The sequence below is a fragment of the Poecilia formosa genome, unplaced genomic scaffold, assembly GCF_000485575.1.
Source record: "Poecilia formosa unplaced genomic scaffold, Poecilia_formosa-5.1.2 Scaffold7, whole genome shotgun sequence".
In the NCBI taxonomy this organism is placed as follows: domain Eukaryota; kingdom Metazoa; phylum Chordata; class Actinopteri; order Cyprinodontiformes; family Poeciliidae; genus Poecilia; species Poecilia formosa.
Window position 1 is genome coordinate 5,137,102 of NW_006799946.1, and position 25,280 is coordinate 5,162,381.

The following is a 25,280-nucleotide window of genomic DNA, read 5'->3' on the forward strand; positions in this document are numbered from 1 at the left end:
GTGTGATTGGCAACAAGAGATCGTGATCGGCGATCACCGATCATACACTTGTTCACGGAAATTGGTCGATTGTGATCGGTGGCCGATGATCGGCACACCTCTAAAATCTGTGAAACCTGTTTACACTTTTGTTTAGAAATGAGTAATAAGCTTTGACGATCCTTTTATCCTTTTAGGAAAGCGCTGACCAGGTACCAGATGCTTTTCAGACACATGTTTTACTGCAAACACGTGGAGCGGCTGCTGTGCAACGTCTGGATCAGCAACAAAGACTTCAAGTTGTATAGTTTGCCTTCTGCTAAATGGTGAGTTTTAAGAATTGAATGTTTTCCAAAGGGTAAGCAAAGGTAGAAAAGTGCAAAACAAAAATAAAACAAATGGACCAGAAAATACTTGATGCAAAATGAATTTGCGGGGTGAGAGGTGACATGCATGTTGTGGATTTAATGATTTCTTCAGATGAAAGGCTTGAGACTTGACTTTGGAAAAAATAAAATAAAAGCAAATCGTGAACGATTTGCTGTCTGTATGGATATAACTCTTTCATAATTAAGCCTGATACATATTTCAATGCAATTCCAGGTAATCATATGCAGATAAAATATCTCCTGCTCCAGAGAGCTGACACTTTATTTTGAACATCTTAAAACTTAGAATAATGTTTCAGCTGCTCTGTGGGGAAAAATGTTTAGATTCTGTTATTCCAGAGGTAAAAAAAAATACACAATCCCAAAAAAATGTGGGAATCATCTGAAATCAAGACATAACCTGGGATTTAACCAGGACATCCCTACTTATTATTATTAGACATTAGTCATAGAAACTGATGACAGAAGAATCATATTTGTAATGAGTAAACACTAGAAATGGATGCAAATACTGTTAAAAAAAAAATTAAAATCTTTACAAAATGCACTTAGGAGACACATAGGAAGGAAATCTAAAGTGGTAATATTTGAGTTAAAGGTGACCTTTGTGCAGGTTCGCAGCTGCGTTCGCTCTGCGTCAGCGGATGCTCAACTTCATTCAGAACATCCAGTACTACATGATGTTCGAGGTGATGGAGCCGACCTGGCACATCATGGAGAACAACCTGAAAACTGTGAGAGAACCGTTTCAACAAATCCTCACGCAGATTTAATCCATCTCCACTACTGACTGTTTGCTCTCCTTTGTCAGGCTTCGAACATCGACGACGTCCTGTGCCATCACACCAGCTTCCTGGACAACTGTCTGAAGGACTGCATGCTGACGAACCCCGAGCTGCTCAGGATCTTCTCCAAGCTCATGTCCGTCTGCGTGATGTTCACCAACTGCATACAGGTCTGTGGAAGTTGGAAAATAACAAGAAAAAAAAAAAAATCGATCAACTCAAACTGTAGTGTTCAAACGGCCGACGTCTCGGATAAATCATCAGGAAAAAAGTTTCAAAAATACACTGAAGTTAAAAAAAACACAGGATGTGACTGTTTCCTGTTCTGACAGAAGCTCAGTATGTAACTATAGATATTTCTATACACTATTTTTTCTCATTGTTGGACAGTAATTCAGTTTGAACCTTTTCTGTTTTAGGTCAGCAGGATTCAGGGTGTCCTTGCATCCTTAAAAAGTCTTGAGTCTTTAATTCATGCATTTAAAATTGAGAGGAAAAAAAAATGGCCTTCAGTACGTTAATCACGTCTTCATTTTTACCGTGGCAAAATTAAAGACTATGTAGTTTTCTTTTAGTGTTAATTAATTAAAATTTGTAGTCGTGCGCGGACATCTGCACCGAGTTCTGTGCATTGAGACGGTTGAGGCTACCACTAACTAATACTTAAACTTGCATTTACTTAAACTTGCTTGAACTGTGCAAGTTAGGTTTTTCTCTGAGTACATTTGTGAAGACTAATCTGGATTTTTTTTATTTAGCTTTCGGAGATCTGATTTCTTCCTCTGAGTTGCATGAAAAGTAATATTCTGTCTCTGGTCTTGTAGACATTTACCCAGAGCATGAGGCTGGAGCGCTTGTCCCACGAACAGGGAGTGGCAGACAGACCTGCAGCTGCAAGCGAGCAGCTGGATGAGGCCGAGAAAAAAAGGCCAAACACGAAGGTACTTAAAGACGATGCTCCTTACAACTCTGCCCTCTTAGAAACTCACCCTGCTGCTATTAATGGTAAATTTAGATGTTTTAATTTCACTGTCTTGTACCAAATATGAACCAATGCATTTCAGTCTGTTTTTTTTATAAATATATATATATATATAGTTTGTCACTGAACGTATGTTAGAGATTATAGAATTAAAGTCACTCAATCAATTTTAACTTAATGTTGTGTATACAGTAGAAAGTAGGTTGCATTGTATTGACCAAAAAGGAAAAAAAGTGATATAGTTACCATGTAGCCACTGGGCAGGAATGAATTAGTGTGAACTTAACCTTCCAGTTAAATTAAGCCAGATTCACTAAACCAGAGAATGAACAATGCCATCCGTTTTGTTGATCGTTCAGTTTGCGTTTCTCTTTGCTGCTTCAGTTTGTAGCCGAGGACGGCCTCCAGTCAGACGCCAGCTTCGAAGCCACCATCGGGAAGTTTGACAGCAACTTTAGCATGATGCTGCTGGACCTGCTGGACAAGCTGAGCATCTACAGCACCAACGACTGCGAGCACAGCATGATCAGCATCATCTACAGGTAAACCCGGCAGCACCACTTGGAACTTTACAGCTCTTACGCTTCCCTTCATTGTTTCCCAGAGCAAACCGGGGTTCGGTTTTGTAACTTCTATTTTTAATCTGGATGATTCACAACCCTGGCAAATTCACTACTTGGTTTACTTTAGGCCTGGTGTTTCTCAAACATTTAGAAATCTAACCCAATGATAGGTTTAGAGACTTGGGACCCCAGAAATACATTCTTAAAATAGGTGAGTCATATGTATTTGTGTAGCATCATTAATACACAGTTTATTAAAAGTGTTAGAAAAGTACACAAAAATTATATTTAAAAAAATGCAATATTTAAGGATTACAATGAAATCTCATTGAGTCCAATTTGGACCAAAAGCATTTGGGGTTTTTTGTCTTTCCTGCATTAAGCTGCAGTGGATTCTGGCCCCTTTGCTCCATTTAATGGGCACAGTCATCAATGACAGTAAGAAACTGTGATCATGCATTGAAACAGAAGTTGTGTGTTATCAACTTACGTGTGGTAGTTGTGCTGGTAATGCTCTGGCTTAGAGAGGGCAAAGAGATGCTGAATCAAAATGACCTGAAATTGAAGCCTGGATGATGATGTGATCTTTTCTAGAAATATTTCAACCAAAAACTTATGCCCACTTGATAAATATGGAAGTCAAAAGGTGACCAGATATATTTTGTGATATACTCTGCCTTGCTAAAGTCTTCATAGTCTCATTGTATTCAAAAACTTTAATGTATTTGGTTCGGATTTCATGTGATAGATAGTGGGAAAGAAAATAAGATGTGGATTTCTAATATTTTTTTAACAAATAAAAACATCTGAAATGTTTATCTCGATTCAACATTTGTGCTCTGATGGTCCTAAAACGGGTTCACCTTCTAGCAAGACAAACACCCCAAATCTTTTATCTAAAGATGTGTAACAGGGACAGAACAGGTTGAATACAAACACACACCACTATTTAGATATTTATATGTAATTTTTACATTATTGCACGAATGCCAGTAAAATTTTTGAACATTTGAACTTAGTTGATTGTAACCTGTGATCTTTTGCACAACTTAAAAAAATGTTGGCATGAATGTGCTTGTTAAAATAAAGTATGCCTTATGTACTTTGTTTTATTTCATAAAACATATAAAGGGTGAGAAACAGAGAGAGTACCACGTATTTTTCCTTCCTGTTATGTGTACATTAACAAAGTAATTTATCGTATGCTAGTTTAATTGATCATCTTAAGTAGATTTATTTTTAACTCGCGCAGTTAAAGTAACGATGCTTTATCATCAGTTTCAAATGGTTTTAAAAGGAAATCCTGATGCGTTTGACTCCACAGGCTGGACTTTAACGGGTTCTACACAGAGCAGCTGGAGAGGATGGCTGTGGAGCGCAGTCAGAAAGCTGCAGCGTAGCATGTCTTCTCCTGCGTTTGGAAATAAAATGTCATTCTGCAATAAAAGGACCTCTCCTCATGGCCATGCATCACTCAGAGAGCCAACTTAACCACGGTGCAGACAGCTGCAGTTGTCTGCACTGATACATCCATGTGTATATTGTTATATAATACTGTATGAAATGTAGTTTTAATGTGCAGAGTCATATTAATGCTTCAGCTTTGAGAAATGTAACTCATTGTTGGTAACTTATTGTACCTGTATAGTGGAATTGTGTATTTGAAGTTAAATAAAACTTGAAATCTTTAGTCAGCTTTTTTTGTATCTCAAAGAAAATCCCTATGTGAACAACCTCACGTGCATTTATTTAAGAAAAGTGCTTAAATAATTTTGCTGGTTTGTTTGCTGATATGGTGGTCAATTGCACACAACTTCAACAGGAAATGCGTTTGTGAATTCAGAATAAAAGCCCATGAATAACCACAAAGAAAACTGCTGTTAGAGCAAGAGTTGGAGAATTTAAGAAAGAATTTAAAACTACTTTCACCCCTGAAAAATTGTGACAATCGAGCTGCACTTAGTTTAACTCAGTGTTTTTTACTGAAACGAGGTAAAGAAGGCAAAGGCTTCTCTTTAAACTAACAGACTTCGAGTTAAATGTAATAATTTGCTTAAGTCACTCTAGACTTCAACCATTTCCATTTTAGATCAGTGAGGCAGCCAGAAAATATCTGAAACATGTAGAGATAAGAGAGGAATTATGCTGGTGATTATCAGAAAATGTTTAGAAAATATTTCTGCTGACTTTGTGCCAGACATTACAACATGCCTTCTCAAGGTTAGAGAAGACAGTCAGGGTTTTTTTGTTGCCAGTTCTACTTGAGTTTGTTGCAGCCTATTGGAGAAAAATGGATTTGAACCTAAACAATAGATTTATTTTATGTTTTATTTACCCAGTTCAGTTTTATACACTTTGAAATAAATGACCACAGAGAAAACTGAATTGTATCGCACTTGTATTCACTGAAGAGGCCGCTTACTTGATCTTTCTATGGTTTACTCTCTACAAAGAGGATAAACCATAGAAAGTCATTGCTAAACTATTGAGCTGTTTACAAAGAGCTTATTAATGGAAAGTTTAGTGGAAGAAAAAAGTGGTAAAAAATAGCTGCACAATTCCCAAACAAATATATCCTGTATTGCAAATGGAACAGCCTTACATAAATAGGCGTTGGCTATATTTAATTTAACTTTTTCTTTTGAGAATAAAAATAAGTTAGAAAATGTGCTCCGATGTGGCTTGTCAGTGTAAGGGTACTTATTTGAAAATGTAAATTTAGGTATTCGGTTCTAAACATACTTTTTGATAAGCCCACATTTCTGCATTTTTGTTTTTTGACATATTGAATGTTTTTCTTAGTTGTAAGCAGAATACCACAATACCACAAAAAAAATTAACAGAAATAAAGACTTGAAAACATCAGTCTGTAAGTAACTGATCTATGTAATGTATTTCACATAGTGAGTTTAATTACTGAAATAAATACCATTTTCAATAATGTCCTAAATATCGAATGGGTCTGTACGTAGAGAAAAACAGTTGTACCTTGTTTTTGTAAGAACAGTTTTGGTTTTATTTTGAAATGTTAAGTGCCGGAAGTGACCCATCGTCTTCTTGTAACGGTTTCGGCAAATAACTGCGATGGAGTCACCCCTTCAGGCGGAGCCTCAGCGATGATTCACGGCAAAGTTACCCGAGAGTAGGGAGGCTGTCGGCAGGCAGACGTCCAATGTTCGTCGGGGAGAACATGCTGTCTCTGTGCCTCATCTGGGGTAAGTTTTTTATTTATTTATTTATTTATTTATTTATTTATTTATTTATTTACTTACTGAATCAGGAAAATAAATAAAAAACACTTAAAAAAAAGTTAGACTCAGATAACCAGCCACTAGAGCCTTTTAGCGAAAATGTTCTAAATAGTTTTCTGTAGCAAAAAGTTAAGAATTTTAAGTAAAATAAGGTTTTGAATACCAGTTAAAAAGTTCTGAAATACACATTGGGCATTAGTTTTAGGCTATTATGCGTCATTTTTTATGTTTTCACTTGTGCAAAACATATGTTGGCAGTAGATAAAGATAAGCAACCCAACACTTTTCAAACAAGTTTTTTCCTATTTAATGTAGCTATAGATAATTTTACTACTTTTTAAACTATTTAAATCTGCATCATAAAACATTACAAGCATATGAAAATACTCTTATTTTAATTTTGGTGAGAACAAAACGGCTCCACCTCAAGCAGGTTATCGCGGCGCAGTTTTAGCCGTTAAAGGTTGCTTTTCTGTGCAGCATAAACAAATGATATTGTAACTTAACTATTTCGTTCAGTTTAGCTATCATTTCCCCCGTTAATAAAGATTTTGACTTCCTGGACGTCTATAGTCCCTTGAGTCTTAACTAACTCATTAAAAGCAGTTTTATCCTGAGGTATGTTATGAGCAGGCTGTCACCAAAAGAAGCAAATGTTCAGCAACTTCTACATAGAAGCATTTTTGCACTTTTTCATACTACATTAAAATAGTCTAGAATTTATATGTTCCTCTGCAAAACGGAATTTATAAAATTTTAGAAAGTCTTAGCATCTGTTTTTTTAATGAACAGTTACAAGGCAACAATTTCACTTCTGTTTTTACCATGACTGCATGATAACTGAAAACCACCCGAACAGAAAACTAAGCCCTTATTTCTGGTTTAATACTCTACTAGATAAGATTTTTTTTTCTGTGAAGCTTTGACCTTCCAGTACACATTTTATTTTTTTTATTATTTCAGAACTATTATAAACTAAGAAAAAGAATAACATTCAATGTTTTTTGTCATTGCTGCCATTGAGCAGTCATTTCTAGCATGGCGCCGCTTGTAGTGGCTGCATGTTGGAACAGATCTGGCGTCTGATTTGTTCTTTTTCCCAGACTTTTTCTTTCTTTCTTTCTTTCTTTTTTTTTTTTGTGGTTGAGTCATTCCATGTTTGTACAATTATTCCCAACAGCTGTGCAGCTGTACAAATTTTTGCTCTTACTTCTTTGCTTTAGTACATTTGTTATAACCTTTGTTACAAAGTATTGTTTTTACACCTGGGAGCAGCAGCTGATTAGCATCTCAAAAGCTCAAATAATATCTGAACTATGACCCCCCAAAACGCAAGGAGGCTATCTGGATACAGAGCATAACCAAAGAGAGGAGAGAGAAGGAAGAAGTTCAAGTCATCAATTATAATGAGTGAGAATCATATTTCCTATTCTAACGTCCCTCTGCTAGGCTTTCTAACCAAGCAGAGACTTGAAGAGAAGCGGCAAAAGCAAATGAGGTGGATTAGCAGTGCTTGTCAACAACAGACAGTATCATCCAGGACATATTATTGTGGAATGTTGTCTCTGCCGCCCAGAAATTAAGCTGTCAGCACAACTTGAGTCAGTCTTCAGTCAGAAGACTCTGAAGATACTTCATTCATATGAGTTATGATAACATTTAATTTCCCTGTGGGATAAATAAAGTATTTTGAATTGAATTTGAAGCAGGATTTTACTGTTTTTATAACAAAGACAAAAAAAGAAAATTAGCTGCTAAAAATTTGTTGACAAAAAAAATGAATTGGCAAACATTACTAGAACAGTAGGTAATTTCTAGTATTATCATATTAATGGAAAGTTAAGTGCAAGGAAAAGGTGAAATGTTCCTGACAAATTGCTGAGTGCAAATTCTGGGCGGTATCCAGATCTACTTTTCAGCAGGTTAACATATCTGAAATAAAACATGATTTATTAGTCTAACAATGTGTTTCCATTAGCTGTTAGGCAAATCCATCAAAACTGAATACAACAGCGTCTTGAGTCTCTGGGTTTAAATTCATGAAATCTAAAAAATTTGATCTTTTTTTAATGTAATCATTGAAACACAAACTTTTTCCATGCCGTTCTGATGTACTGAGACGCAGCGGCCTCCATTTGCGGTTTCCAGGTTTTGTCTTGCACAGCTCAGGACAGCTGTCTCACGTCCAGCAGTACGAAGTGGTCCGACCTCAGAGACGTCACGAGAGACGGGCCAGGAGCCTTCAGGACAACCAGGTGAGATCGCCTCACCTGTTCATCAGTCTGCTGGTGGAACTGGGAAATATTTCTCTGTCACATATATGTAGGGACTTCTGGTCTTGTTTTTGTCATATTTGTTTACTGATTTACCCGTGGCTGCCAGGTTCAGGTACCGTCACACCCCTCTGGTGATTTCTGTCCTCCCAATAGAACAGGAAAACCTTCAAAGAGCGACGCTTTGGTCGCATCCTGATCAGATTTTTTTAGACTCTAGTTTGAGCTTAGGTGATGTAAATTAAGAGCTTCATCATTCAGCTGGGCTCTTCCTTCACCACAGCAGACCATCCAAATTTATGCAGACAATGTCCCAGTCTACTAGCGCTGCAACTAACGATTATATTAGTAATCAATTAATCTTTTCATTATTCTGATGATTAATCAATAAATCGGATAAAAACTGGCACATTCCTTAGATTTTTAATTTTTACCACTTAAGCATTTTTTATGCAATATTAGAAATACTTTGAAAGATGCGACAGATAAGTTACCTTTAAAAAAACAAAACAAAAAAACATTTTATTGCCTGTGAATTTGAACCAGATAAAACTAAAACTGACACTTGAGGAGTTTTGAATAGAACATATTTACAGACAAACAGGCTTTTATCTTAAACGCAAAATGTGTAATGTATATTTTGTAAAGTCTTGGCCTGTTTTATTGCTCTGAATATGCTTTTTTTTTTCTTAGCAAAGGGCCTTTTTTTGACTCTGTATAATCCAGGTAACGATTAATCGATTATTAAATTAGTTAATTATTTCCATAATCAATCCATCACGATTAATCTGATTAGTCATTCCAGCCCTGCTCAGATCCGTCATCTATCCGTCTCTTGCTCCACTCATCACTCATAAACAACATCAATTAATCTGAAGCTAAAAATATGTCCTCAGGTCATACGAGGCAACTGCAAAGTCAGTCAGTGACCTTTGGCTTAAGATGCCCCCGGTACAAAGCCTGGTTATGGACAACCCAGCAGATGCGGGTCAGATTCAGGCTGTTCAGAACACGCCACTCCAGTTTGACTCCAGTCATTACCCAAATGGACACATAAGTCCCCTGAAAAAGCAAGAGCATCCTCAGATGACACCAGTCTGATACTCCGAAGAGGGACGGGTTCCCCAGACTGCCGCTTGGCGCTCAGGCAGAGCAGAACCTCAAAGACACGACTCTCTGTCTCGCTCGCTGGGAAAGAACCCTGGTACAGAATCACCCAGAGGCTTCAATAAACTGTGAGATCCAGGATGTAAAGAATCCGGCCAGATCTGATAAAAAAATCAGATGATGTCGTAAACGTTTTAACAGGCTCCTTGAATACACTGAATCCATTTTTTTGTAGCAAAGCTGTTGAAAATCAGTCAATACATCACCAACAAAGTGATCACATTCATAGATCTATTCATCTTCAGTGAGAGGAAAAAAAAAATTCCTCAATTTAAATGGCTACAGTCATGTGGGTGATTTTACGTAACTTAAAATCTCTTCAGTAATCAATGATTCTACCTTCTGCAGGTTTATCCTGATGCGCTTCAGTATGACCTGATGATCGAAGGCAGAAATCACTCTGTTCATCTGGAAAAGAACAGGTAAATATCAGATTCCCACTAAGGCGTCTCGGCTTGCACCTCTGTTAAAATGAAAAGCGGATCTTTTATTCTGTTTACAGGAATCTTATTGGTGAAAGCTACACCGAAACATTTTACTCAGAAGATGGAAAAAGGGTGACGACATCGCCAAATGAGGTACATTTGGTCGTTTTAGAGTGTAATATTTTAGGACAGCGGTTCTTCAGTGTAGATTTTCATATCATATCAGTTAACGCCTCCAGAAGTTTCCTGAGTTGCACAGTTCTGATCTCTTGTGTAAATATACAAAATGCTTGTCTATAAATATTTGTACTAGACCTCAGATTGTCGTCAAGTGACCCGTCATAATAAAAATGCGGCCTTCCAAACATGCAACTCAGGATTTTATGGATGTGGCAAACAAAGAGGCTCTTTGTTAATGACGTTTCCTTGCAGGAACACTGCTTCTACCACGGACATGTTCAAGGTGAGGCCGACTCCTCGGTCAGCGTGGGAATCTGCTCGGGCATCAGGTGAAGCACATTCTCATGACCTGGCTCTTCCTCTTCGCATTTCGTCTCTTACTCAAAGCTGAATGTTACCGAGAGCGCTTTAGAAATGTGTTGATTCATATTTTGCCATCTTCTCAAGTATCATTGTTGTTGTTTTTTTAAATCTCTTGCTGCATTTAGTCCTGCAAATATCTTATGTGTCACTTTTTTTACATCTGATTTTTTTTTTCTTGCCTTTATGTGGACAGTTTGTCCAAAAGGCATGTTTACGTTTCTAATTCCTGCTGCTGTTTCCTGTGTTGACGCTAGCGGCTTTCTGAGAGTCCGGCGGCAGGTTTACCTGATCGAGCCTCTGGGACAGACTGTGGACGAAGAGCACGCCGTCTACAGATGGGAGCACCTGAAGACGCCCGGCCAGCCCGGCGCCGGCTTCTCTTCTAACGCCTCCATGTTGTTTGATCGGGACCAGAACCAGGAGCCGAACCCTCAGCCAGAAGGCCTCTTCAGGTCCAGATCATGGGTTCGTCTTTTGCTCCCTGGAATTGGAAATGTAGCACCTGGTTTGCTAGAGGCTGGTTTGATTTACCTTTTAAGATTTGAAACGATAAATGTTATAGGGAGATCTGACAATGTATGATGGGCGGGTGATTTTCTTTCTGGTTTAACTTTTCCAAACAAACCCCGTTTGAGTCTTTTTCTCGCTGCTTCGTCCTGAACTTTTAACGTTTACGGTGCAGGCTGTAGATGCAGCCTACACTTTCTCTAAGAGTTTTTGCACTTTCTCTAAGTATCGCAGAGTCTTTCTAAAACGCATTGTCTTGTTTTTGTTTCTCAATATGAAGCAATTTAAAATATGAAACTTTTTTTTGTTCAGAGAACAAAATCGCCACCAGGGCCTCAGAAGTTTGTCGAGCTGTACGTTGTGGTGGACAGCACCGAGGTGAGTATGTTGATTAAAGACGCCGTCTTGTTGCAACTCGTGTTTTACGAGCAGACGGATGCCAAGAGTAATAAACGAAGCATGCTGGAGAAAATGAATCCACAATCTGCCTTGTGTGTATGTGGGTTGATTAAATCACAAAGCAGAAGAAAACAGCTGGTTAGTTGGCTTTAGTAAGGAAAGAAATGTGTCATAAACACAGGAAAAAAGGAAAACTCAACAAGATAGATACGAATGGATGTACTCAGAAGAACTCTGCTAAGTAGCGTAATGTCTTTTGTGATGTGAAAATTGATTGAATCACATTTTAATAACTAAATACCAAAACCAATAGAAAGGCTGACCATGAAATATTGTCCCATAGGTAACAAACTATATCTTTTGGGAATTTGTTGGATTTTACAGAAAAGTTTGGCTCCTAGCTTTAAGTCTGTACATCTTTAGGAAAACAATGACCATGTTTTGTTTTTTTTTCCTCTCCATTTGCAGTACAAACAGTATCGAGACGATACCAGGTCGCGTATTCTCGGTGTTGTGAATCACATCGATAAGGTATGTTTGTTTCCAGCCGTTTGAAACGGAATCGTTTCTGTCTGTTTCTGAACGTTTGCTCTTCTCCGCCTGCAGCTGTACCGCTCCGTCAACATCCGCATCATGCTGGTGGGCTTGGAGATTTGGCACTACAAAGATCTCGTCGTCGTGGACGGAGACCCGGACAGGACTCTGGAGAACTTGATGGTGTGGCGCCAGGCCGACCTCTTGAAGAGAGCGCAGCATGATAACGTCCAGCTCGTGACGTGAGGGCCGCCGGGGGAGCAAATAGTGCAGACTTTTAAATCTTTGACTCGCAGTTTGAGCTCATGTCAGCCTCTCGTTTTCCACAGGGGCAAAGACTTTTCTGACGACACAGTCGGACTGGCTAATAAGTTCGCCATGTGCACCGTGAACTCTGGGGGAGTCAATCAGGTGGGTGTGACAGCAGAAGCAAATCGGCAGCATTTTGTTTTTACATTGGAAAGCATCAGATCTCCATCTCTGCCGTAGGATCACCACAGTAACCCTCTCGGCCTCGCCTCCACCATTGCTCACGAGATGGGGCATAGCTTCGGCATGTCCCACGATGCTGCGGGGTGTGTGTGTGGTCCAGCTTACAGCAACAACTGTGTAATGACTGAAAAGCTCAAGTAAGAGCAAATGATGTTAAAACTCATTCATCAGCTAATTTCTTGATTTATTGACGTTTAAAGCCTTAGCTAACTCTCCTGTGTTCACCTCCCGCTCAGTGTTGGAGGCCACGGCTTCCCAGACTTTTTCAGCGACTGTAGCATCCAGCAACTCGCTCAGTTCATGGAGCGCGCTCAGCCCAGCTGCCTGGACCCACCAGGCCGCATCAGCACCATCGCATTGGGCCCCCACTGCGGTAACGGCCTGCTGGACTGTGGAGAGGAGTGTGACTGTGGCACAGCAGAGGTAAAAACCTTCAACTCTGAGGTTACGGCTGATAATCTTAATGAGAGAGGGAAATGATGACAGGAATCCATTCGTCTTCAATTTGACCGTCCTGACAGAAATCCCACGTCGTTTTAGTCAGTAGCTGCTCCATACAGACGTGTGAGTTATTTGACATAAATAACTCACAAAAGCTCACAAGAAGTTTATCTATGTAGCGCCTTTCAACAGTTCAAAGTACTTTATATTACAAAAAACATAATACAGTCACCAATTATGAAGCAAGCAATAAACATTAGATTTAGTCAAGTACCGTCAATGAAATCATCAAGTAAGTGTACATTAAATAGTTTGATCATTTGAAGCTCAGTGTTTTGGCTTTTTCTGAAGCCTTGAAAGAAGCATTTTGAATGTTTTCAATTTATAAATTTCTGATGGTTGCATATTTGCGTTTTCTTACTAGGAATGCATCAATCCTTGCTGCGACGCCTCAACGTGTCGCCTGACTGAGGGATCTCAATGCGCTCATGGAGAATGCTGCGAAAGCTGTCAGGTGCTGAACTCCTCTATGCGTTTACGGATTCTAAACGCTTAAAAACAGGACGTCAACTTTGAGCTCGCGAGAAAAAAAAAAACAAGATTAAACGCAGAATGCAGTTTTCAAATCGTGACTTAATCCATCTGTCGTCGGATGTTTGTGATGAGCGACGAGTGTTTGACATCGCTGCAGAGGAATCTTTATCCAGTCTTCTCTAAAGGCGTTTTTTTCCTTTTTGGAAAGGTTTTTATGTTTTTATCAATCCGGCATGTTTTGCAACCCACAGCTGAAGGCGTCTGGCAGCATCTGCCGGAGAGCTGCCGGTGCATGTGACCTCCCTGAATACTGCAGCGGTGACTCAGCGGATTGTCCTGAAGACAGCTTCGAGATGAACGGCAAGCCTTGTTCCAGCCAGGCGCCGGGCTACTGCTACGACGGCCAGTGTCCCACGCGAGCGAAGCACTGCTGGAGGCTGTTTGGAGAAGGTATTTCTGTATTTTCCATTGAGAAATTCTGTTTACTTTATTGCCAAATTATCAAAATCCTATAGCTCTTTTGGTTTCATTTGGCAGGAGCTAAAGAGGGCCCTGATTTATGTTTCGACCTGAATAAACGGGGCCAGGATGGCGCCAACTGTGGAAGGGATGGACAGAGCTTCATTAAGTGTTCCCCTCAGTACGCATCATTTCAAATCTGTTCAGCGCCTGCAGATGCCAGGAATGTGACTAAATCCTGAAGAGGTTTTTGATTAACTTAGCCGTCTTTATCATTGCAGGGACCTGAAGTGCGGGTCCATGTTTTGTGTTGGAGGGGAGGAGCCAATCACAGGTAAACATGCAGTCTTCGACGTGTGGGGTGCGGCGTGTAGGGTTCTCGTCGAGGTGGACAGAACCAGAAACTTTGACATGGTGCCGAATGGAACCACGTGTGGAGACAATAAGGTAAAAAAAAAAAAAAAAGAAACAACTCAAGAAGGAGAGACTTTATGCAAATGATCTTGATTTGTTTTGCTCAAACGTGTGTTTGCAGGTTTGCCTCAGCAGTAAATGTGTGGACGTCTCAGTTTTCGGCAGAAGAGAGGACTGTGCAAAGAAATGCAACAACAACGGGGTACGTCTTGTAGCGTCTCTGTAATCCAATTATGCTTTTGCTCAGGTCAGGTGGACGTACAGCCCTTTCCCAGCCATTAAGTAAATTAAAATGACTAACAATAAAACTACATGAAAACTGGTCGTCACACTGTTGGAAAGTTTGGAAACCGTCTTCAGGTGTTTTTTTTAAACTTCATTTCTAGGTATGTAACCACAAGCATGAATGCCACTGTAACCCTGGGTGGGCGCCGCCGCACTGTGACGTCAAATATGCAGACATAGCTAAAGGTGAACTTTCACATTTCTGCCGCTTTTTGACCAGACCCATGCTCATATTTTGTCGTCCTGCAGCCACAAACGTCAATGAGTTTTATATGGATTTATATGATAGGCCAACTAAAAGTAGTTTATGATTGTAGAAAAATGATATACATCAACAGAGAGTCTGTGAAGGACATCGTTTAATACTTGGAGAGAGAAAAAAAATTGACGATATCAGAGTGTATTTTCTTTTTCCGGCCTGCAGGTCAGACCGTGATGATAGCTGGGGTGTGTGCAGGGATCTCGACCCTGCTGGTCGTCGCTCTGGTGATCGCAGGACTGATGTGCTGCAGGAAGAGCAACATAAGGGACAGACACATGTATAAGAGGTAGATTGTCTCCTCCCCTCTGTGAACATTCGGTTGTTTTCCTCCCTGCTGACTGAATCTCGCTTTCACAGGAAGAAGCAGTCACCTCCTTGTAAACTGAACCCCGTGTTCCAGGAAAAAGCCGTCAGAGACAGACCTCAGATCAGCCAGCCCACTCTGATGGAGTCCACCTCCTCTCGGGTCTGCAGCCCTCTGGTTGTTGCCGTGACTCCCTGCAGACCTTCTCCACAGGTACGCTCATGTTTATTCGCATAATAAAAAGCATATTTCCTTAACCCAAAGTAACCAACTCCTTGTTGTTCTCCAGCCTCCTCCCAAACCCTCTTCAGTTTCCAGCACCTCTGAGACCGAGCCGGTGAGCCTGCTGCTGCTGGTTTTAATCTTTCAGAGAGATTTAATGCATAATTCAGACTCAGGATCGCATTTGGAGTCAGCAGCTGAAGACTTAGATCTCATCCGGAGTTCAAAAGACGATATAAATAAAAGATGGCAGCTGTCTGTGTCCGGAGAGGAGAGAGAGAGACGGTCCATGTTGTTTCTGTTGGACAGGACGGTGACATCACGCTGTCGTTCTCTCTACCGTTATCTTAACAAAAACCTTTAAGCACTTTATTTAAAAGGCTTCAAAAATGCTCTGACATCACATGACCTAAAATAATATGTTAATGCTGGGAAACATATTGTAGTAACATATTGTAGTGCAAGATAAAGTTATTTCTCCTCTCTGTTCTGATAACATGACCTAAAATAATATGTTAATGCTGGGAAACATATTGTAGTGCAAGATAAAGTTATTTCTCCTCTCTGTTCTGATAAGACTTGTTGATGACTTGGCGCCTTACGAACAAAATGTTTTAGTTCTCTTGCTTTGTCGACTTAGTGCTGCCTTTTGAACATCATAAAGCTAAAAACAACTTATTTACTTTATCAGCATCTTTGGTTCAAAATGTATTTTCTTGAGCATCTATATTTATTTAAATTGAGATAAAAAAAAAACAAAACTAAAGTGTTTTTCTTTTACTCCTCTTCACCACAGATGAAACCCGTACCTCCATCCAAACCTTTATCTCCTCTGAATAAACCGCAGGTGAGTCTGTTTGAAGTTCAGCCACGTCTCGGTGAAAGTCCAACTGCTGCTGCTCAGATCCCCCGGCTGCGGCGACGTCGCAGCGAATCATTCAAGCCAAACTTTCCTCCGTTTCCTCCCACAGAGGGCGGAAACGGAATAATTACAGGAAACGTGTTAGTGTTGCGTTTTAGCTGCCCACACAAAAACCTGAGGACTGACTTACTTTAAAATAGAAAAGTTGGAAGTCCAGAAGTGACTGCAGCTTCTCCCACAGCAGCTTCTTGTACATTTTTAGATTAAATCAGATAAAAAAAACAAAGAAAGAAAGAAACAAAAACCTCTGAAGTGTTTTCATATTCTGTCACAGAATTGGATGGAGAACATATTTAAACACCAGTAAAGAGTTTCCTTTCAGTATTTCAGTGCATTAATCTCCACCCATCTTCCATGTCACTGATCAAGAAAAGCATCCTTCAGCATGATGCTGCCACCACCGTGTGGTGTTCGGGGTCAAGCACAGTCTGATCAGATGAGTGAGGGAGTGAATACTTTATACTTTTAATTTATTAGAGGTTCACAGTCTGAGATTAAATCTGAGCATTGTGGAAGAAGTGCTTCTGTTTGTTTGTTTTAGTCTATTTGAGATTTTAGGTGAATTAAACTCCTTTTATTGTCATTGACCTGATGTAGTTTCCTTTTATAGATCTGTCAAAGTAAAAGCATTTACACTTCACGGTTTGGTTCTCTCTAACAATGCGTCTCACTTAAAGGCGCTTCAGACGCAAGAGAAACTGGTTCAGATTGTTTTTAACTGGCACAAGAAGCTCATTAAGATCTCTATTTTGATTTTCAGAATCCTGGAACCAAACCACGTCCTCCAGCCGTACCGCCGGTCAAACCCTCCCCTCCTCGGGTTGCCAGATTCAAGCCTCCTCCTCCTCCTCCGCCGCCGCAGGCGAAGCCTCGCTTCATCAGACCTGCGTGACGTTCTGGTCAGTCCGAAGGGTTGAAAACAGACGCGGCCCACCGACGGTGGAGAAGCTAAAGTTCAAGTAACTTTAACAACTCAAGGCTAACATTTGCACAGCTGCTGTACAACTGTGACGTTTTTACTCTGTTTGCAAAGAACAAAAAAAAAAAAAAAAACTCTTCTACATTTTTACATCAAATACCCACATGCACTTTGATTTTTTATTTTTTAGGTATTTATTTCACATTAGTGTAGCCGTAAGAAATGTAATAAAGTTATTTATGTTTAGGGTTCGTTTTTGTAAAAGTATATGGCCTTTTTTTTTTTTTTACTTTTATTCTGAAGGCCTCCTATTCTTACTATGTGTCTCTTTGGACGCTGCTGTCAGCTTAGATGCAAACTTTAACTATAACCTGCTTTTCTAATGTCTCTAAATAACAGACTCAGGGCAGGCGGGTCTCATTGAATATTTTCAAAACCTTTAAATAAAACCTCTACATAAAGGCGTCCTGGTCAGGTGCCTGATCAGCAGCAGTTCTGCTCCCACTCGCTCCCCGGTCCTCCTGACCTCGTCTTTCTACAGCCGAGTCCACCGCTCTACAGATCGGACCGGTCTTTTATCTGGACTCCGGCGTCTTCCAACCTTGACCCATATCTCTTTACGACAGCGAGGGTCAGAACACAGACTGGTGTATCAAGCGCTGCATTTGATTAAACTCTTTCTCACCTTGACCAGCTTAGCCGGCGCTAATCCACCCGTTCATCTCCTGCTCATTTAAACGACTCCTCCGCTTCAGACAAAGTCGGACTCAGAAAGTCTAATTCTGAAAGATTTGATGCAACAAACGTGGAAACAAAACCTCAATAATGGCTTCCTTTTTTTAAAAAAAAAAAAAGGCTCCAATTAAAAACAAGTTCTTTTTTTTTTATACCCTCTTTCTTTTGTTTTACTTTCATAAATTAATGTCCAGTCTGTGAACTTCACTCAAAGCCAGTCTACATGTTTTCTACGTTTTGTACTTGAAAGCTGATGAATGGTACCTGTGTATGGGAGGCTTCACACGGCTCAGATGAGCCTTGTGTCTTTAATGTTTTGCTTCTCTGTGACTTTTGACTTGTATTTAAAGCACCGCTGTCTCCACGGCAACAGCCAGGGGACACGTGAAGTCATAACTTTGCTACCAAAACACAAAATATGTTTAGTTTTTTCTTTGTAATCTGTAAAATAAATGACAGATTGAATGTGAAAACCTTGTTTTTTGTTGATGGCAACAAATAAAGTGCACTTAAGTTCACCTGAAAATTGTGCAATTTTTCCTACGAAGTAAACATTCACACTTTTGGTGAAAAGGTCATTGCATGATGTTTATTACACAACCTGGCAGTCTTCTTTTAGCCACAAACGGCATCAGTTTCAGTTAACAGACTTTGAGTTTAGAGATACATTAGAGAGGAAGCCAGAGGTGGCAATGACCTCACTTTATTTTATTTACTTCAACATTAGAATAAGCGGCTGCAGGATTTTGGTAAAAATTGTGAGGTGAATCTGCTCTGAAGCATTACAAATACTCGGAGCAAAGGAGAAATAGACGACTGAGATCACTGATGGTCGTTTTAGTGATTCATGAGAAACAGCTGCCTTCGTTCTGAGACGTAAAAAAACGCCGAAGAGGAGTTCCTTCGTTTAGGGAAGGTCATTACTAATCCTAAAGGAAATAAAGGCACCATAGCATAAAAACACAGATCAATAAAAATGTGAAGGAGAAAGGATGAGACCAGGTTTTGACTTCATTCTTTTTAACCAGTTTTATACAGTTATCAAACAGACAATGAATCTGTATAAAACTGCTTTGTAATAATCATATTAATAAGCTTATAGATGCCGGCACCTCCATCTACTGTAGCTTTCCTTACACTTGTGAGGAAATTTATTTATGGATAACATTTAGCATAAATATTAAAATCATAATTAAATAAAATTACATGGAAAAAGTAATTTAAAAATACATGTTTAGAAAGATTTTAATTGGTCTTGTGTGATTTTGTTTTTGGTACTCTTTAGTTCTGTCAATCATTCCAGGTGCTAATAATCTACAAAGGCCTTCAGGTTTTCCATTATGTAAATAGATGCAGAAAATATCAAGTTAAAGTGTGGTGAAGACATACAAAATTAAGTTGCATTAATTTTTACAGTATTGTTGGAATAATTGTGATAGCACTGATTTAAACATAATTTGTGAGCATGAGCTCCGGCTGCCCTCTCGTACATTTAGAAGGTTCTACGTTTGAGTCCCAACGTGGGATCTTTCCGTATCGGTGTGGAATATTTATTATTTTTTTATATAACACGTTTAACACCCTGCCATAAATACTGGTTCCTCTCCAGTTATAATCTGCGTCTAGCTTTAATTAAAGTCCAATAATTGTGAAAGATTTCTCCTATTTTCGTCTACATTAAATCTGCCTCCTGTCTAAAGAAGTTCTCATTAATTTTCTCCCTTTACAGTGGAAAAAAAAAAGAAAAGGAAAAAAAAGTTTTCCACTATGGGAACTTAAAATAAAAATTTAACTGTCTCTTTGAATCGTCTAGGCGTCATATAAAGTATAAACAACAAGAAAGGGAGAAACTCCGGTTCGTAGCTCTGGTAAGACAATGAAAAGGCTGATTCATGGCGACTCACAAGCCACGCAGGTGGGAAAACAGCTCACAGTGCAGGCAGCTGCGTATTAGAGGCGCATTCTGCAGGAGATTTAGGATCACTGTATTTCTCAGAGGAGTCGATGGCCTTGAACGAACCGAGCAGCTGACTGTTCCGGTTTCAAAACAAGTAAAAGCTCCATCGATTACCAAAAAAAAAAAAAAAGCGTTTCCCAACAGGCAGTTAGTTGGAAATAGTTTCATGTGTGCAGAAACACCGGGTCCAGTAAGGTCATGAGAAGGGAGGAAACTGGACCCGACCCGCCTAAGTCACTCAGAGTAGTTGTAGTTTAAACAGCTGAGTCACATTAGCTCGATTGATTCCAGCTGTCTGGACAAACTGAGGCTCTGAAACTCGTCTGTAGTGAGTCATACCGTCAGTCCTCTGATATTTACATTGTTTCACTCGTATCTGATTAAGTCCTGAAGAAAAAAATGACTAAGAAACAGGAACATGTTGCCATGGCAACGCTTCCTTTTTCCTGTTTCAGAACCGGAAAACGGCTCCAACCAGCAACTTCGCTCCGGTTTCTCAAACTACGGCACAGGTTCTAAAGGTGGTACATAAGATTTTATGTCAACTGTGATGGTAGGAGATAGAAGTAGCTATATTTTAGAAATCTTTAGCTTAGTGGTGATCCATTTCCAAAACGGAAAACCAGCAAGGTTTGCTGTAACCAGGCTAACTGCTATTAGAAATACATGTTAATTATGAATTTGTTTTTACTGTCAAATGATCTAAAATATGGTGTTCAGTATCGACTAAAGTACTTTCACAAATATAAAATAATTTTTTTCTCTGCTTATCACCAAGGCAGCCATATTGGATTTTGAGGTTTAGATTGCTGAGGAAACTCCAACTTTCCTCCTCTGAAACCTAATTTCTGGCAACCTTTATTTTTCCCCAACTACAAACTTGGATATTTTAACTTTCTAGTAAAAAAAATGGAGGACAATTTGAACACAAGTCATTTTCCTTTTGCTTTACAATCGAGCCTTATTTTATGTAGCTCTATCGCATAAAATAGTAAAGTTTGAGCAGTTTTGTAAAGAACTGAACATCGACCCAAAGGAGAAACTTAAAACAACTGTGTCAAAGTGATTTATTATTTTTATTACCTGGTCAACATTTTCATCTTCATACAAGGAAATCTCCAAAAACTTAACATACAATTTAAACCAGCAGATGAAAACAATATTCAACTCTGAAGGAAAAAACAAACAAACAAACAAAAAAAAAAAACAAATTGAGATACATAAATACGAAACTGAACAAAAAGAAAAGCCATTGCACTTTAACTCCATAAATGCAACTCAATGTTATTTCTCTCTGGCCCAAAGCAGCCAAACAGTTACCAGAATAAATACGTTCAACCATTTACTGCTCTGGGTCACTATGTGCATTCACATCCACGTCCCAAATCACATTCAGATTATTTTTCATCTAACAGTTGAGGAAAACCACAGGTGTCTCTGTGTTTTAGTCAGATTATAATCCTTAGTGAAACAACCTAATTTCTGCTCCCAAAGAACCAACATGGAGACCAGTGTTTGCCAATAATATATCTGGGGTTTAGGAGGGTCTTCAGTAGTGACAGTGATGTTAAAGCAAAAAAATAAAAAATAAAAAAATAAACATACATCAGGAAAAACTAAATTAGAAATGTATAGTCATCGCAAAAGTATAACAATGACGTAGCGACCAGAACGTGATTTAAAAATAATAAAATCAGATCCATATTATAAGGTTTAAAATAAAAGTACTAGTTATTCCAAACTATAAAAATGCTCAGCTAGAGTGTAATTATTCAGAGTGTGTGATGAAAGCTTTTACACAACTTATGAAGGGACAGTCCAACCAGCAAACAAAATTTTGGTGGCTCGGTTTTCCTCAACGTTTTCCTCAATTTATCTTTGATTGTCTCGTGTTTAGTTTAGAAACCCTGCTGTAGGAGGTTCTGCTCTCCAAACTCGAGTTTCTAATGGGAGATCCTGACTGAATGCGTCCGATCGACTCAACCGTTTCTGACGTGAATGCAGCAGAGACCCACCGGTCCACCGAACCCCGCCTCCTCTCTACCGCAGCTAAAAGACATTTACAGTATAGACAATGTATAAACACAATGGCCAGCCATGTACGAGGCACATATGACAAAACACCTTTGCTTAGGATATATAATACTAGTTTTTAAAAACATACACATAATGTAAACCCCCGAAAACATTGATAGTAAAATATACAAAACTGATGGAGAGAGACTAACGGTTTCTGTTTGTGTGGCGTCGGTGATTTCTGCCGCGGCTTCGGCAGCTTGTCTTCACAGAGAGGCTACATGGGAGTATCAAAGTGCTTTAATCTCCTCTTCAATCCGTCCCCTCCCAGGTCTCTGCCCAGAACATTTCCTGTTTTTTTTATTTCCCATGTTTCCTCTGGATGCCGCCAACACGAACCCTCACGCCCGGCGCTACAGTTTGCTCAGCGATGCGACGGCGGAGACAAACCGATGGTCCGTGACGGTACGTTGTGCAGCGTAACGAAGAGGAGAGCAGACACAGCTTCGCTGTTCTCTTGGTATAAAAACAGGATTACTCGTTTATCAAACCGGCCACCGTGTGGGATGATGGGAGAAGACAGACACCACCGAGCAAAACGAAGGAAATCGTTTCCTAAACAGGATTTCCCGAGTCACATACGGCTGTACAACGCATGAAGCCGACGGCCTGCGGTCCGAACATCAGGAGGAGGCAGCATTACGCGTTTCGCTTTTTTAGTTTTGTTGTTAAAGTTTCGTATTTTGTCCAGCTCCAGTCCTGCTCCTTTAAAGAGAAAAGAAAGGAAGAAATCAATGACTCAATTAAAAAAAAAAACTAAAACAGTTTGTAGATTAAATGGCTTCCTCAGGAGAGGTGATGAGTCGTAACTTCTCTTTTCATTACGGATTAAAGGAGATTGAAGCTAAAATCTAGAGCAGGTCAATGCGACAGACTATTTTGGTCTTTATTGTAAAATTAGATGAACACCAAAAACTTTATTTCAGTAATTCAAAGCAAAACCTGAAACTTATTTACAGTGCTGTGGAAAAATGTTTGAACTTAACTTTAATAACCAGAGTAAATAAAAAAAAAAAAGCTGTTTTCAATTGATGATTTCATTTATTGAAATATAAAAGCTATGCAAAGTGGATGACTGATCTATTTCTCCATGAATATTGTGCAAATGATCTGAGTGATATAAGATGATTAATGCTCATTAATCCTCCTCTCTTAAAAAACCCTACAAACTTTCCCTTTAAAACCTAAACTTTAAGGCTTAAGGATGCAGCATTTGTATGCTTTTAACCCTTTTTTTGTTTTTACATAATTCATTTTTGCATTTGTTTTATTGCTCACACTCTGAGGTGAAACTTGATTCTTAAATCAATGAATTTTAAGTAAATTCATTTAATTTAATAAATTAAATTAAATCTGCATAGATGACAGATGAAAACTCTCAAAACAAAACGTTAACCATGAACTGACCACTATGCTCTTTGCTTGCTCGTCTGCGGCCTCCTGCATCAGATTGGTCAGCTGACTGAGGTACTTCTGGTTCTCCTGCAGCAGTCGAGGCGCTCCATCACTGAACGATAAACAAAAAAACACTAAATCAGCCTCAGTTTAGTCACATGAGACCCACAAAACAAACAACCCCAAAGAGACAACAGCCTCCTGTCTGCTCACAGAAAGAGGCTTAAAATCCACATTTCTGACATTTTTTGGTAAAATATTCTGGATATTTGGGCATGAAGCACAGTTTGGGACGTTCTTGAACAGAAATCAGGTTTTTCCAGAAATTTTAAGTCGCTCATTAGTACATGTCTAACCCTGGACTGATGTAGGTTAGGAAGCCGAACCTGTACAGTTTGTCCTTTGGTGGACAAACTGTTAAATTAAGCAATTATAACATTTGATAATTACCTATTTAGCAACAGTTATCTTTTAAGATATAATTTACCATCCACAAATCTGCTAAAGGCTGATTAAGTTTAGTTTAAAAGGTTATCAGATGTAATATTTCCTCGGTGTTTATGCTCAAATTAAAATCTAGACCGCGAGATTAATGTTGAATTTCTGAATGACTCAAAGTGTTGTTGTTTTTTTGCCAACAGTTGTTTTGTCCACTCCTTCAAGATACATTGCACTTTTTGTGGATCTTCCTCTTCTAACATTGATTATAACTTTAATTTAACCATTTCAACTACTTAGAGAATGGAAAGCAAAGGTTTTAAATGTAGATTTAATTAAGATTATTCAAATAGAAATAAATATGCTCAGAAAAAGACCAAAGCAGCACAGGTGTTCAACTTTGGTACTTTTTTTGTTTGTAAGGCTCATAAAAGTTTAAGTTTTACTGCTGTCTTAGCTTTTTAGACCCAGTTTGAGAATTACAGGTGCAGATCTAACTAAACTTAAAGCTGCTTATCAAGTAAAACAAGTGGTTTTTATTTAACTATGTGATCAAACATTAGACGACTGAAGTTTCGCCAGATGTGTTCTGGTGCTGAGTGACCTGTCGTTGCGTCCGGGCAGGGAGGTCAGGGGATGAGGGGAGCTGACTGGCTGAGCCGACTGGGACCACTGGGAAACCTGCAGCAGTTGGGACGACTCAGGACTGGTTGCCATGGAGTTCCGAGACGAGTTCTGGGCCTGAGGAAACGACCCGTTTTACCAACAAAGCAACAACAAACATGAACACCCTCCATCAACAACACAGGCGGCCAAATATCTGTGCGACAGAAAAGTAAAAAGCCGTTTGAACTCGACATTTCTTCTTTAAATGATCCCCATGCACGACCCCAAAGATCACTTTGTTTTCTCACTGGACAAGTTAAAAATCACTTTGCTAAGAATCTGAACTATTTAATGTTTTCTTTTCCCTCCTTTTTGAATTAGTTTGATCCAAAACCTTTATTATTTTTGCCTGAGCTTGTTAAGAAATTGAAGAAAACACATTTTTAACTGCCATATTTCCTTCTTTTCCTAACTCAAATTTTTACATTAGTCAAATCAGTTAGATCACCTTTATTTCCAAATCTAGAACTACTGGGTTTGTCAGAATCAGAAATAGAAAAATCATAGATTATGTGAAGAGTCTTTAAATCAAAGTTCTGTCAACTTTGGTACCTTCATTTTGTTTGCAACATTTCTTAAGTCGCCTGCTGTTTTTATTTTGTTTTTTAACTATGTAAAGCACCTTGAAATGCCTTGCTGCATGTGCTATACAAATAAAATTTGACTGATTAAGAGTAGAACTCTTAGCGATACATTTGCCATCCTAGACCCAGTATCGTTAGTCCATAAGTAGTGTTATGGACTACTGTCCATAAAAAAATGGAAAAACAAGAAACATCTGGAAGAAACATCTGGAAGACCGGATGTGTTGAAGAACTGGATTGCACCTTTTCAAGGCTGAACCCAGAGTCTTTTATTCTGCCTCAACTGCAGCATTGCTGCCACTGGGTGGCAGTAATGCTGCCACTGGGTGGCAGTAATGCTGCCACTGGGTGGCAGTAATGCTGCCACTGGGTGGCAGT

General features: G+C 39.2%; 3 protein-coding genes across 3 annotated transcripts in view; 2 read left to right on the top strand and 1 right to left on the bottom strand.

Annotated features, from left to right (window-relative positions):
* tubgcp2 (tubulin gamma complex component 2) overlaps window positions 1–4,388 on the top strand; it is an 11,841-nt gene extending 7,453 nt beyond the window's left edge. The window contains exons 13-18 of the mRNA XM_007572924.2: window positions 177–305; window positions 982–1,102; window positions 1,180–1,323; window positions 1,978–2,094; window positions 2,520–2,677; window positions 4,023–4,388. Coding sequence (XP_007572986.1) covers window positions 177–305; window positions 982–1,102; window positions 1,180–1,323; window positions 1,978–2,094; window positions 2,520–2,677; window positions 4,023–4,098 — 745 coding nt within the window. The 3' untranslated portion in view covers window positions 4,099–4,388. The remainder of the gene's footprint in view (window positions 1–176; window positions 306–981; window positions 1,103–1,179; window positions 1,324–1,977; window positions 2,095–2,519; window positions 2,678–4,022) is intronic.
* A 1,375-nt stretch (window positions 4,389–5,763) lies between these two features.
* Window positions 5,764–18,304, top strand: adam8b (ADAM metallopeptidase domain 8b). The gene is made up of 23 exons (XM_007572937.2): window positions 5,764–5,913; window positions 8,098–8,204; window positions 9,738–9,811; window positions 9,892–9,967; window positions 10,247–10,323; window positions 10,612–10,822; window positions 11,177–11,242; window positions 11,732–11,794; window positions 11,870–12,039; window positions 12,127–12,208; window positions 12,287–12,426; window positions 12,526–12,712; window positions 13,155–13,244; window positions 13,516–13,714; window positions 13,802–13,904; window positions 14,005–14,170; window positions 14,259–14,339; window positions 14,524–14,608; window positions 14,847–14,970; window positions 15,042–15,201; window positions 15,278–15,325; window positions 16,007–16,057; window positions 16,893–18,304. The coding sequence occupies exons 1-23, from the start codon at window positions 5,871–5,873 to the stop codon at window positions 17,022–17,024; spliced, it is 2,535 nt and encodes an 844-aa protein (XP_007572999.1). The 5' UTR covers window positions 5,764–5,870; the 3' UTR covers window positions 17,025–18,304.
* Window positions 18,305–20,793: 2,489 nt separating this feature from the next.
* LOC103152473 (inhibitor of nuclear factor kappa-B kinase subunit alpha-like) overlaps window positions 20,794–25,280 on the bottom strand; it is a 19,163-nt gene continuing 14,676 nt past the window's right edge. Inside the window, exons 20-22 of the mRNA XM_007572947.2 lie at window positions 24,257–24,393; window positions 23,227–23,326; window positions 20,794–22,524 (exon numbers count right to left, since the gene is read on the bottom strand). Coding sequence (XP_007573009.1) covers window positions 22,459–22,524; window positions 23,227–23,326; window positions 24,257–24,393 — 303 coding nt within the window. The 3' untranslated portion in view covers window positions 20,794–22,458. The remainder of the gene's footprint in view (window positions 22,525–23,226; window positions 23,327–24,256; window positions 24,394–25,280) is intronic.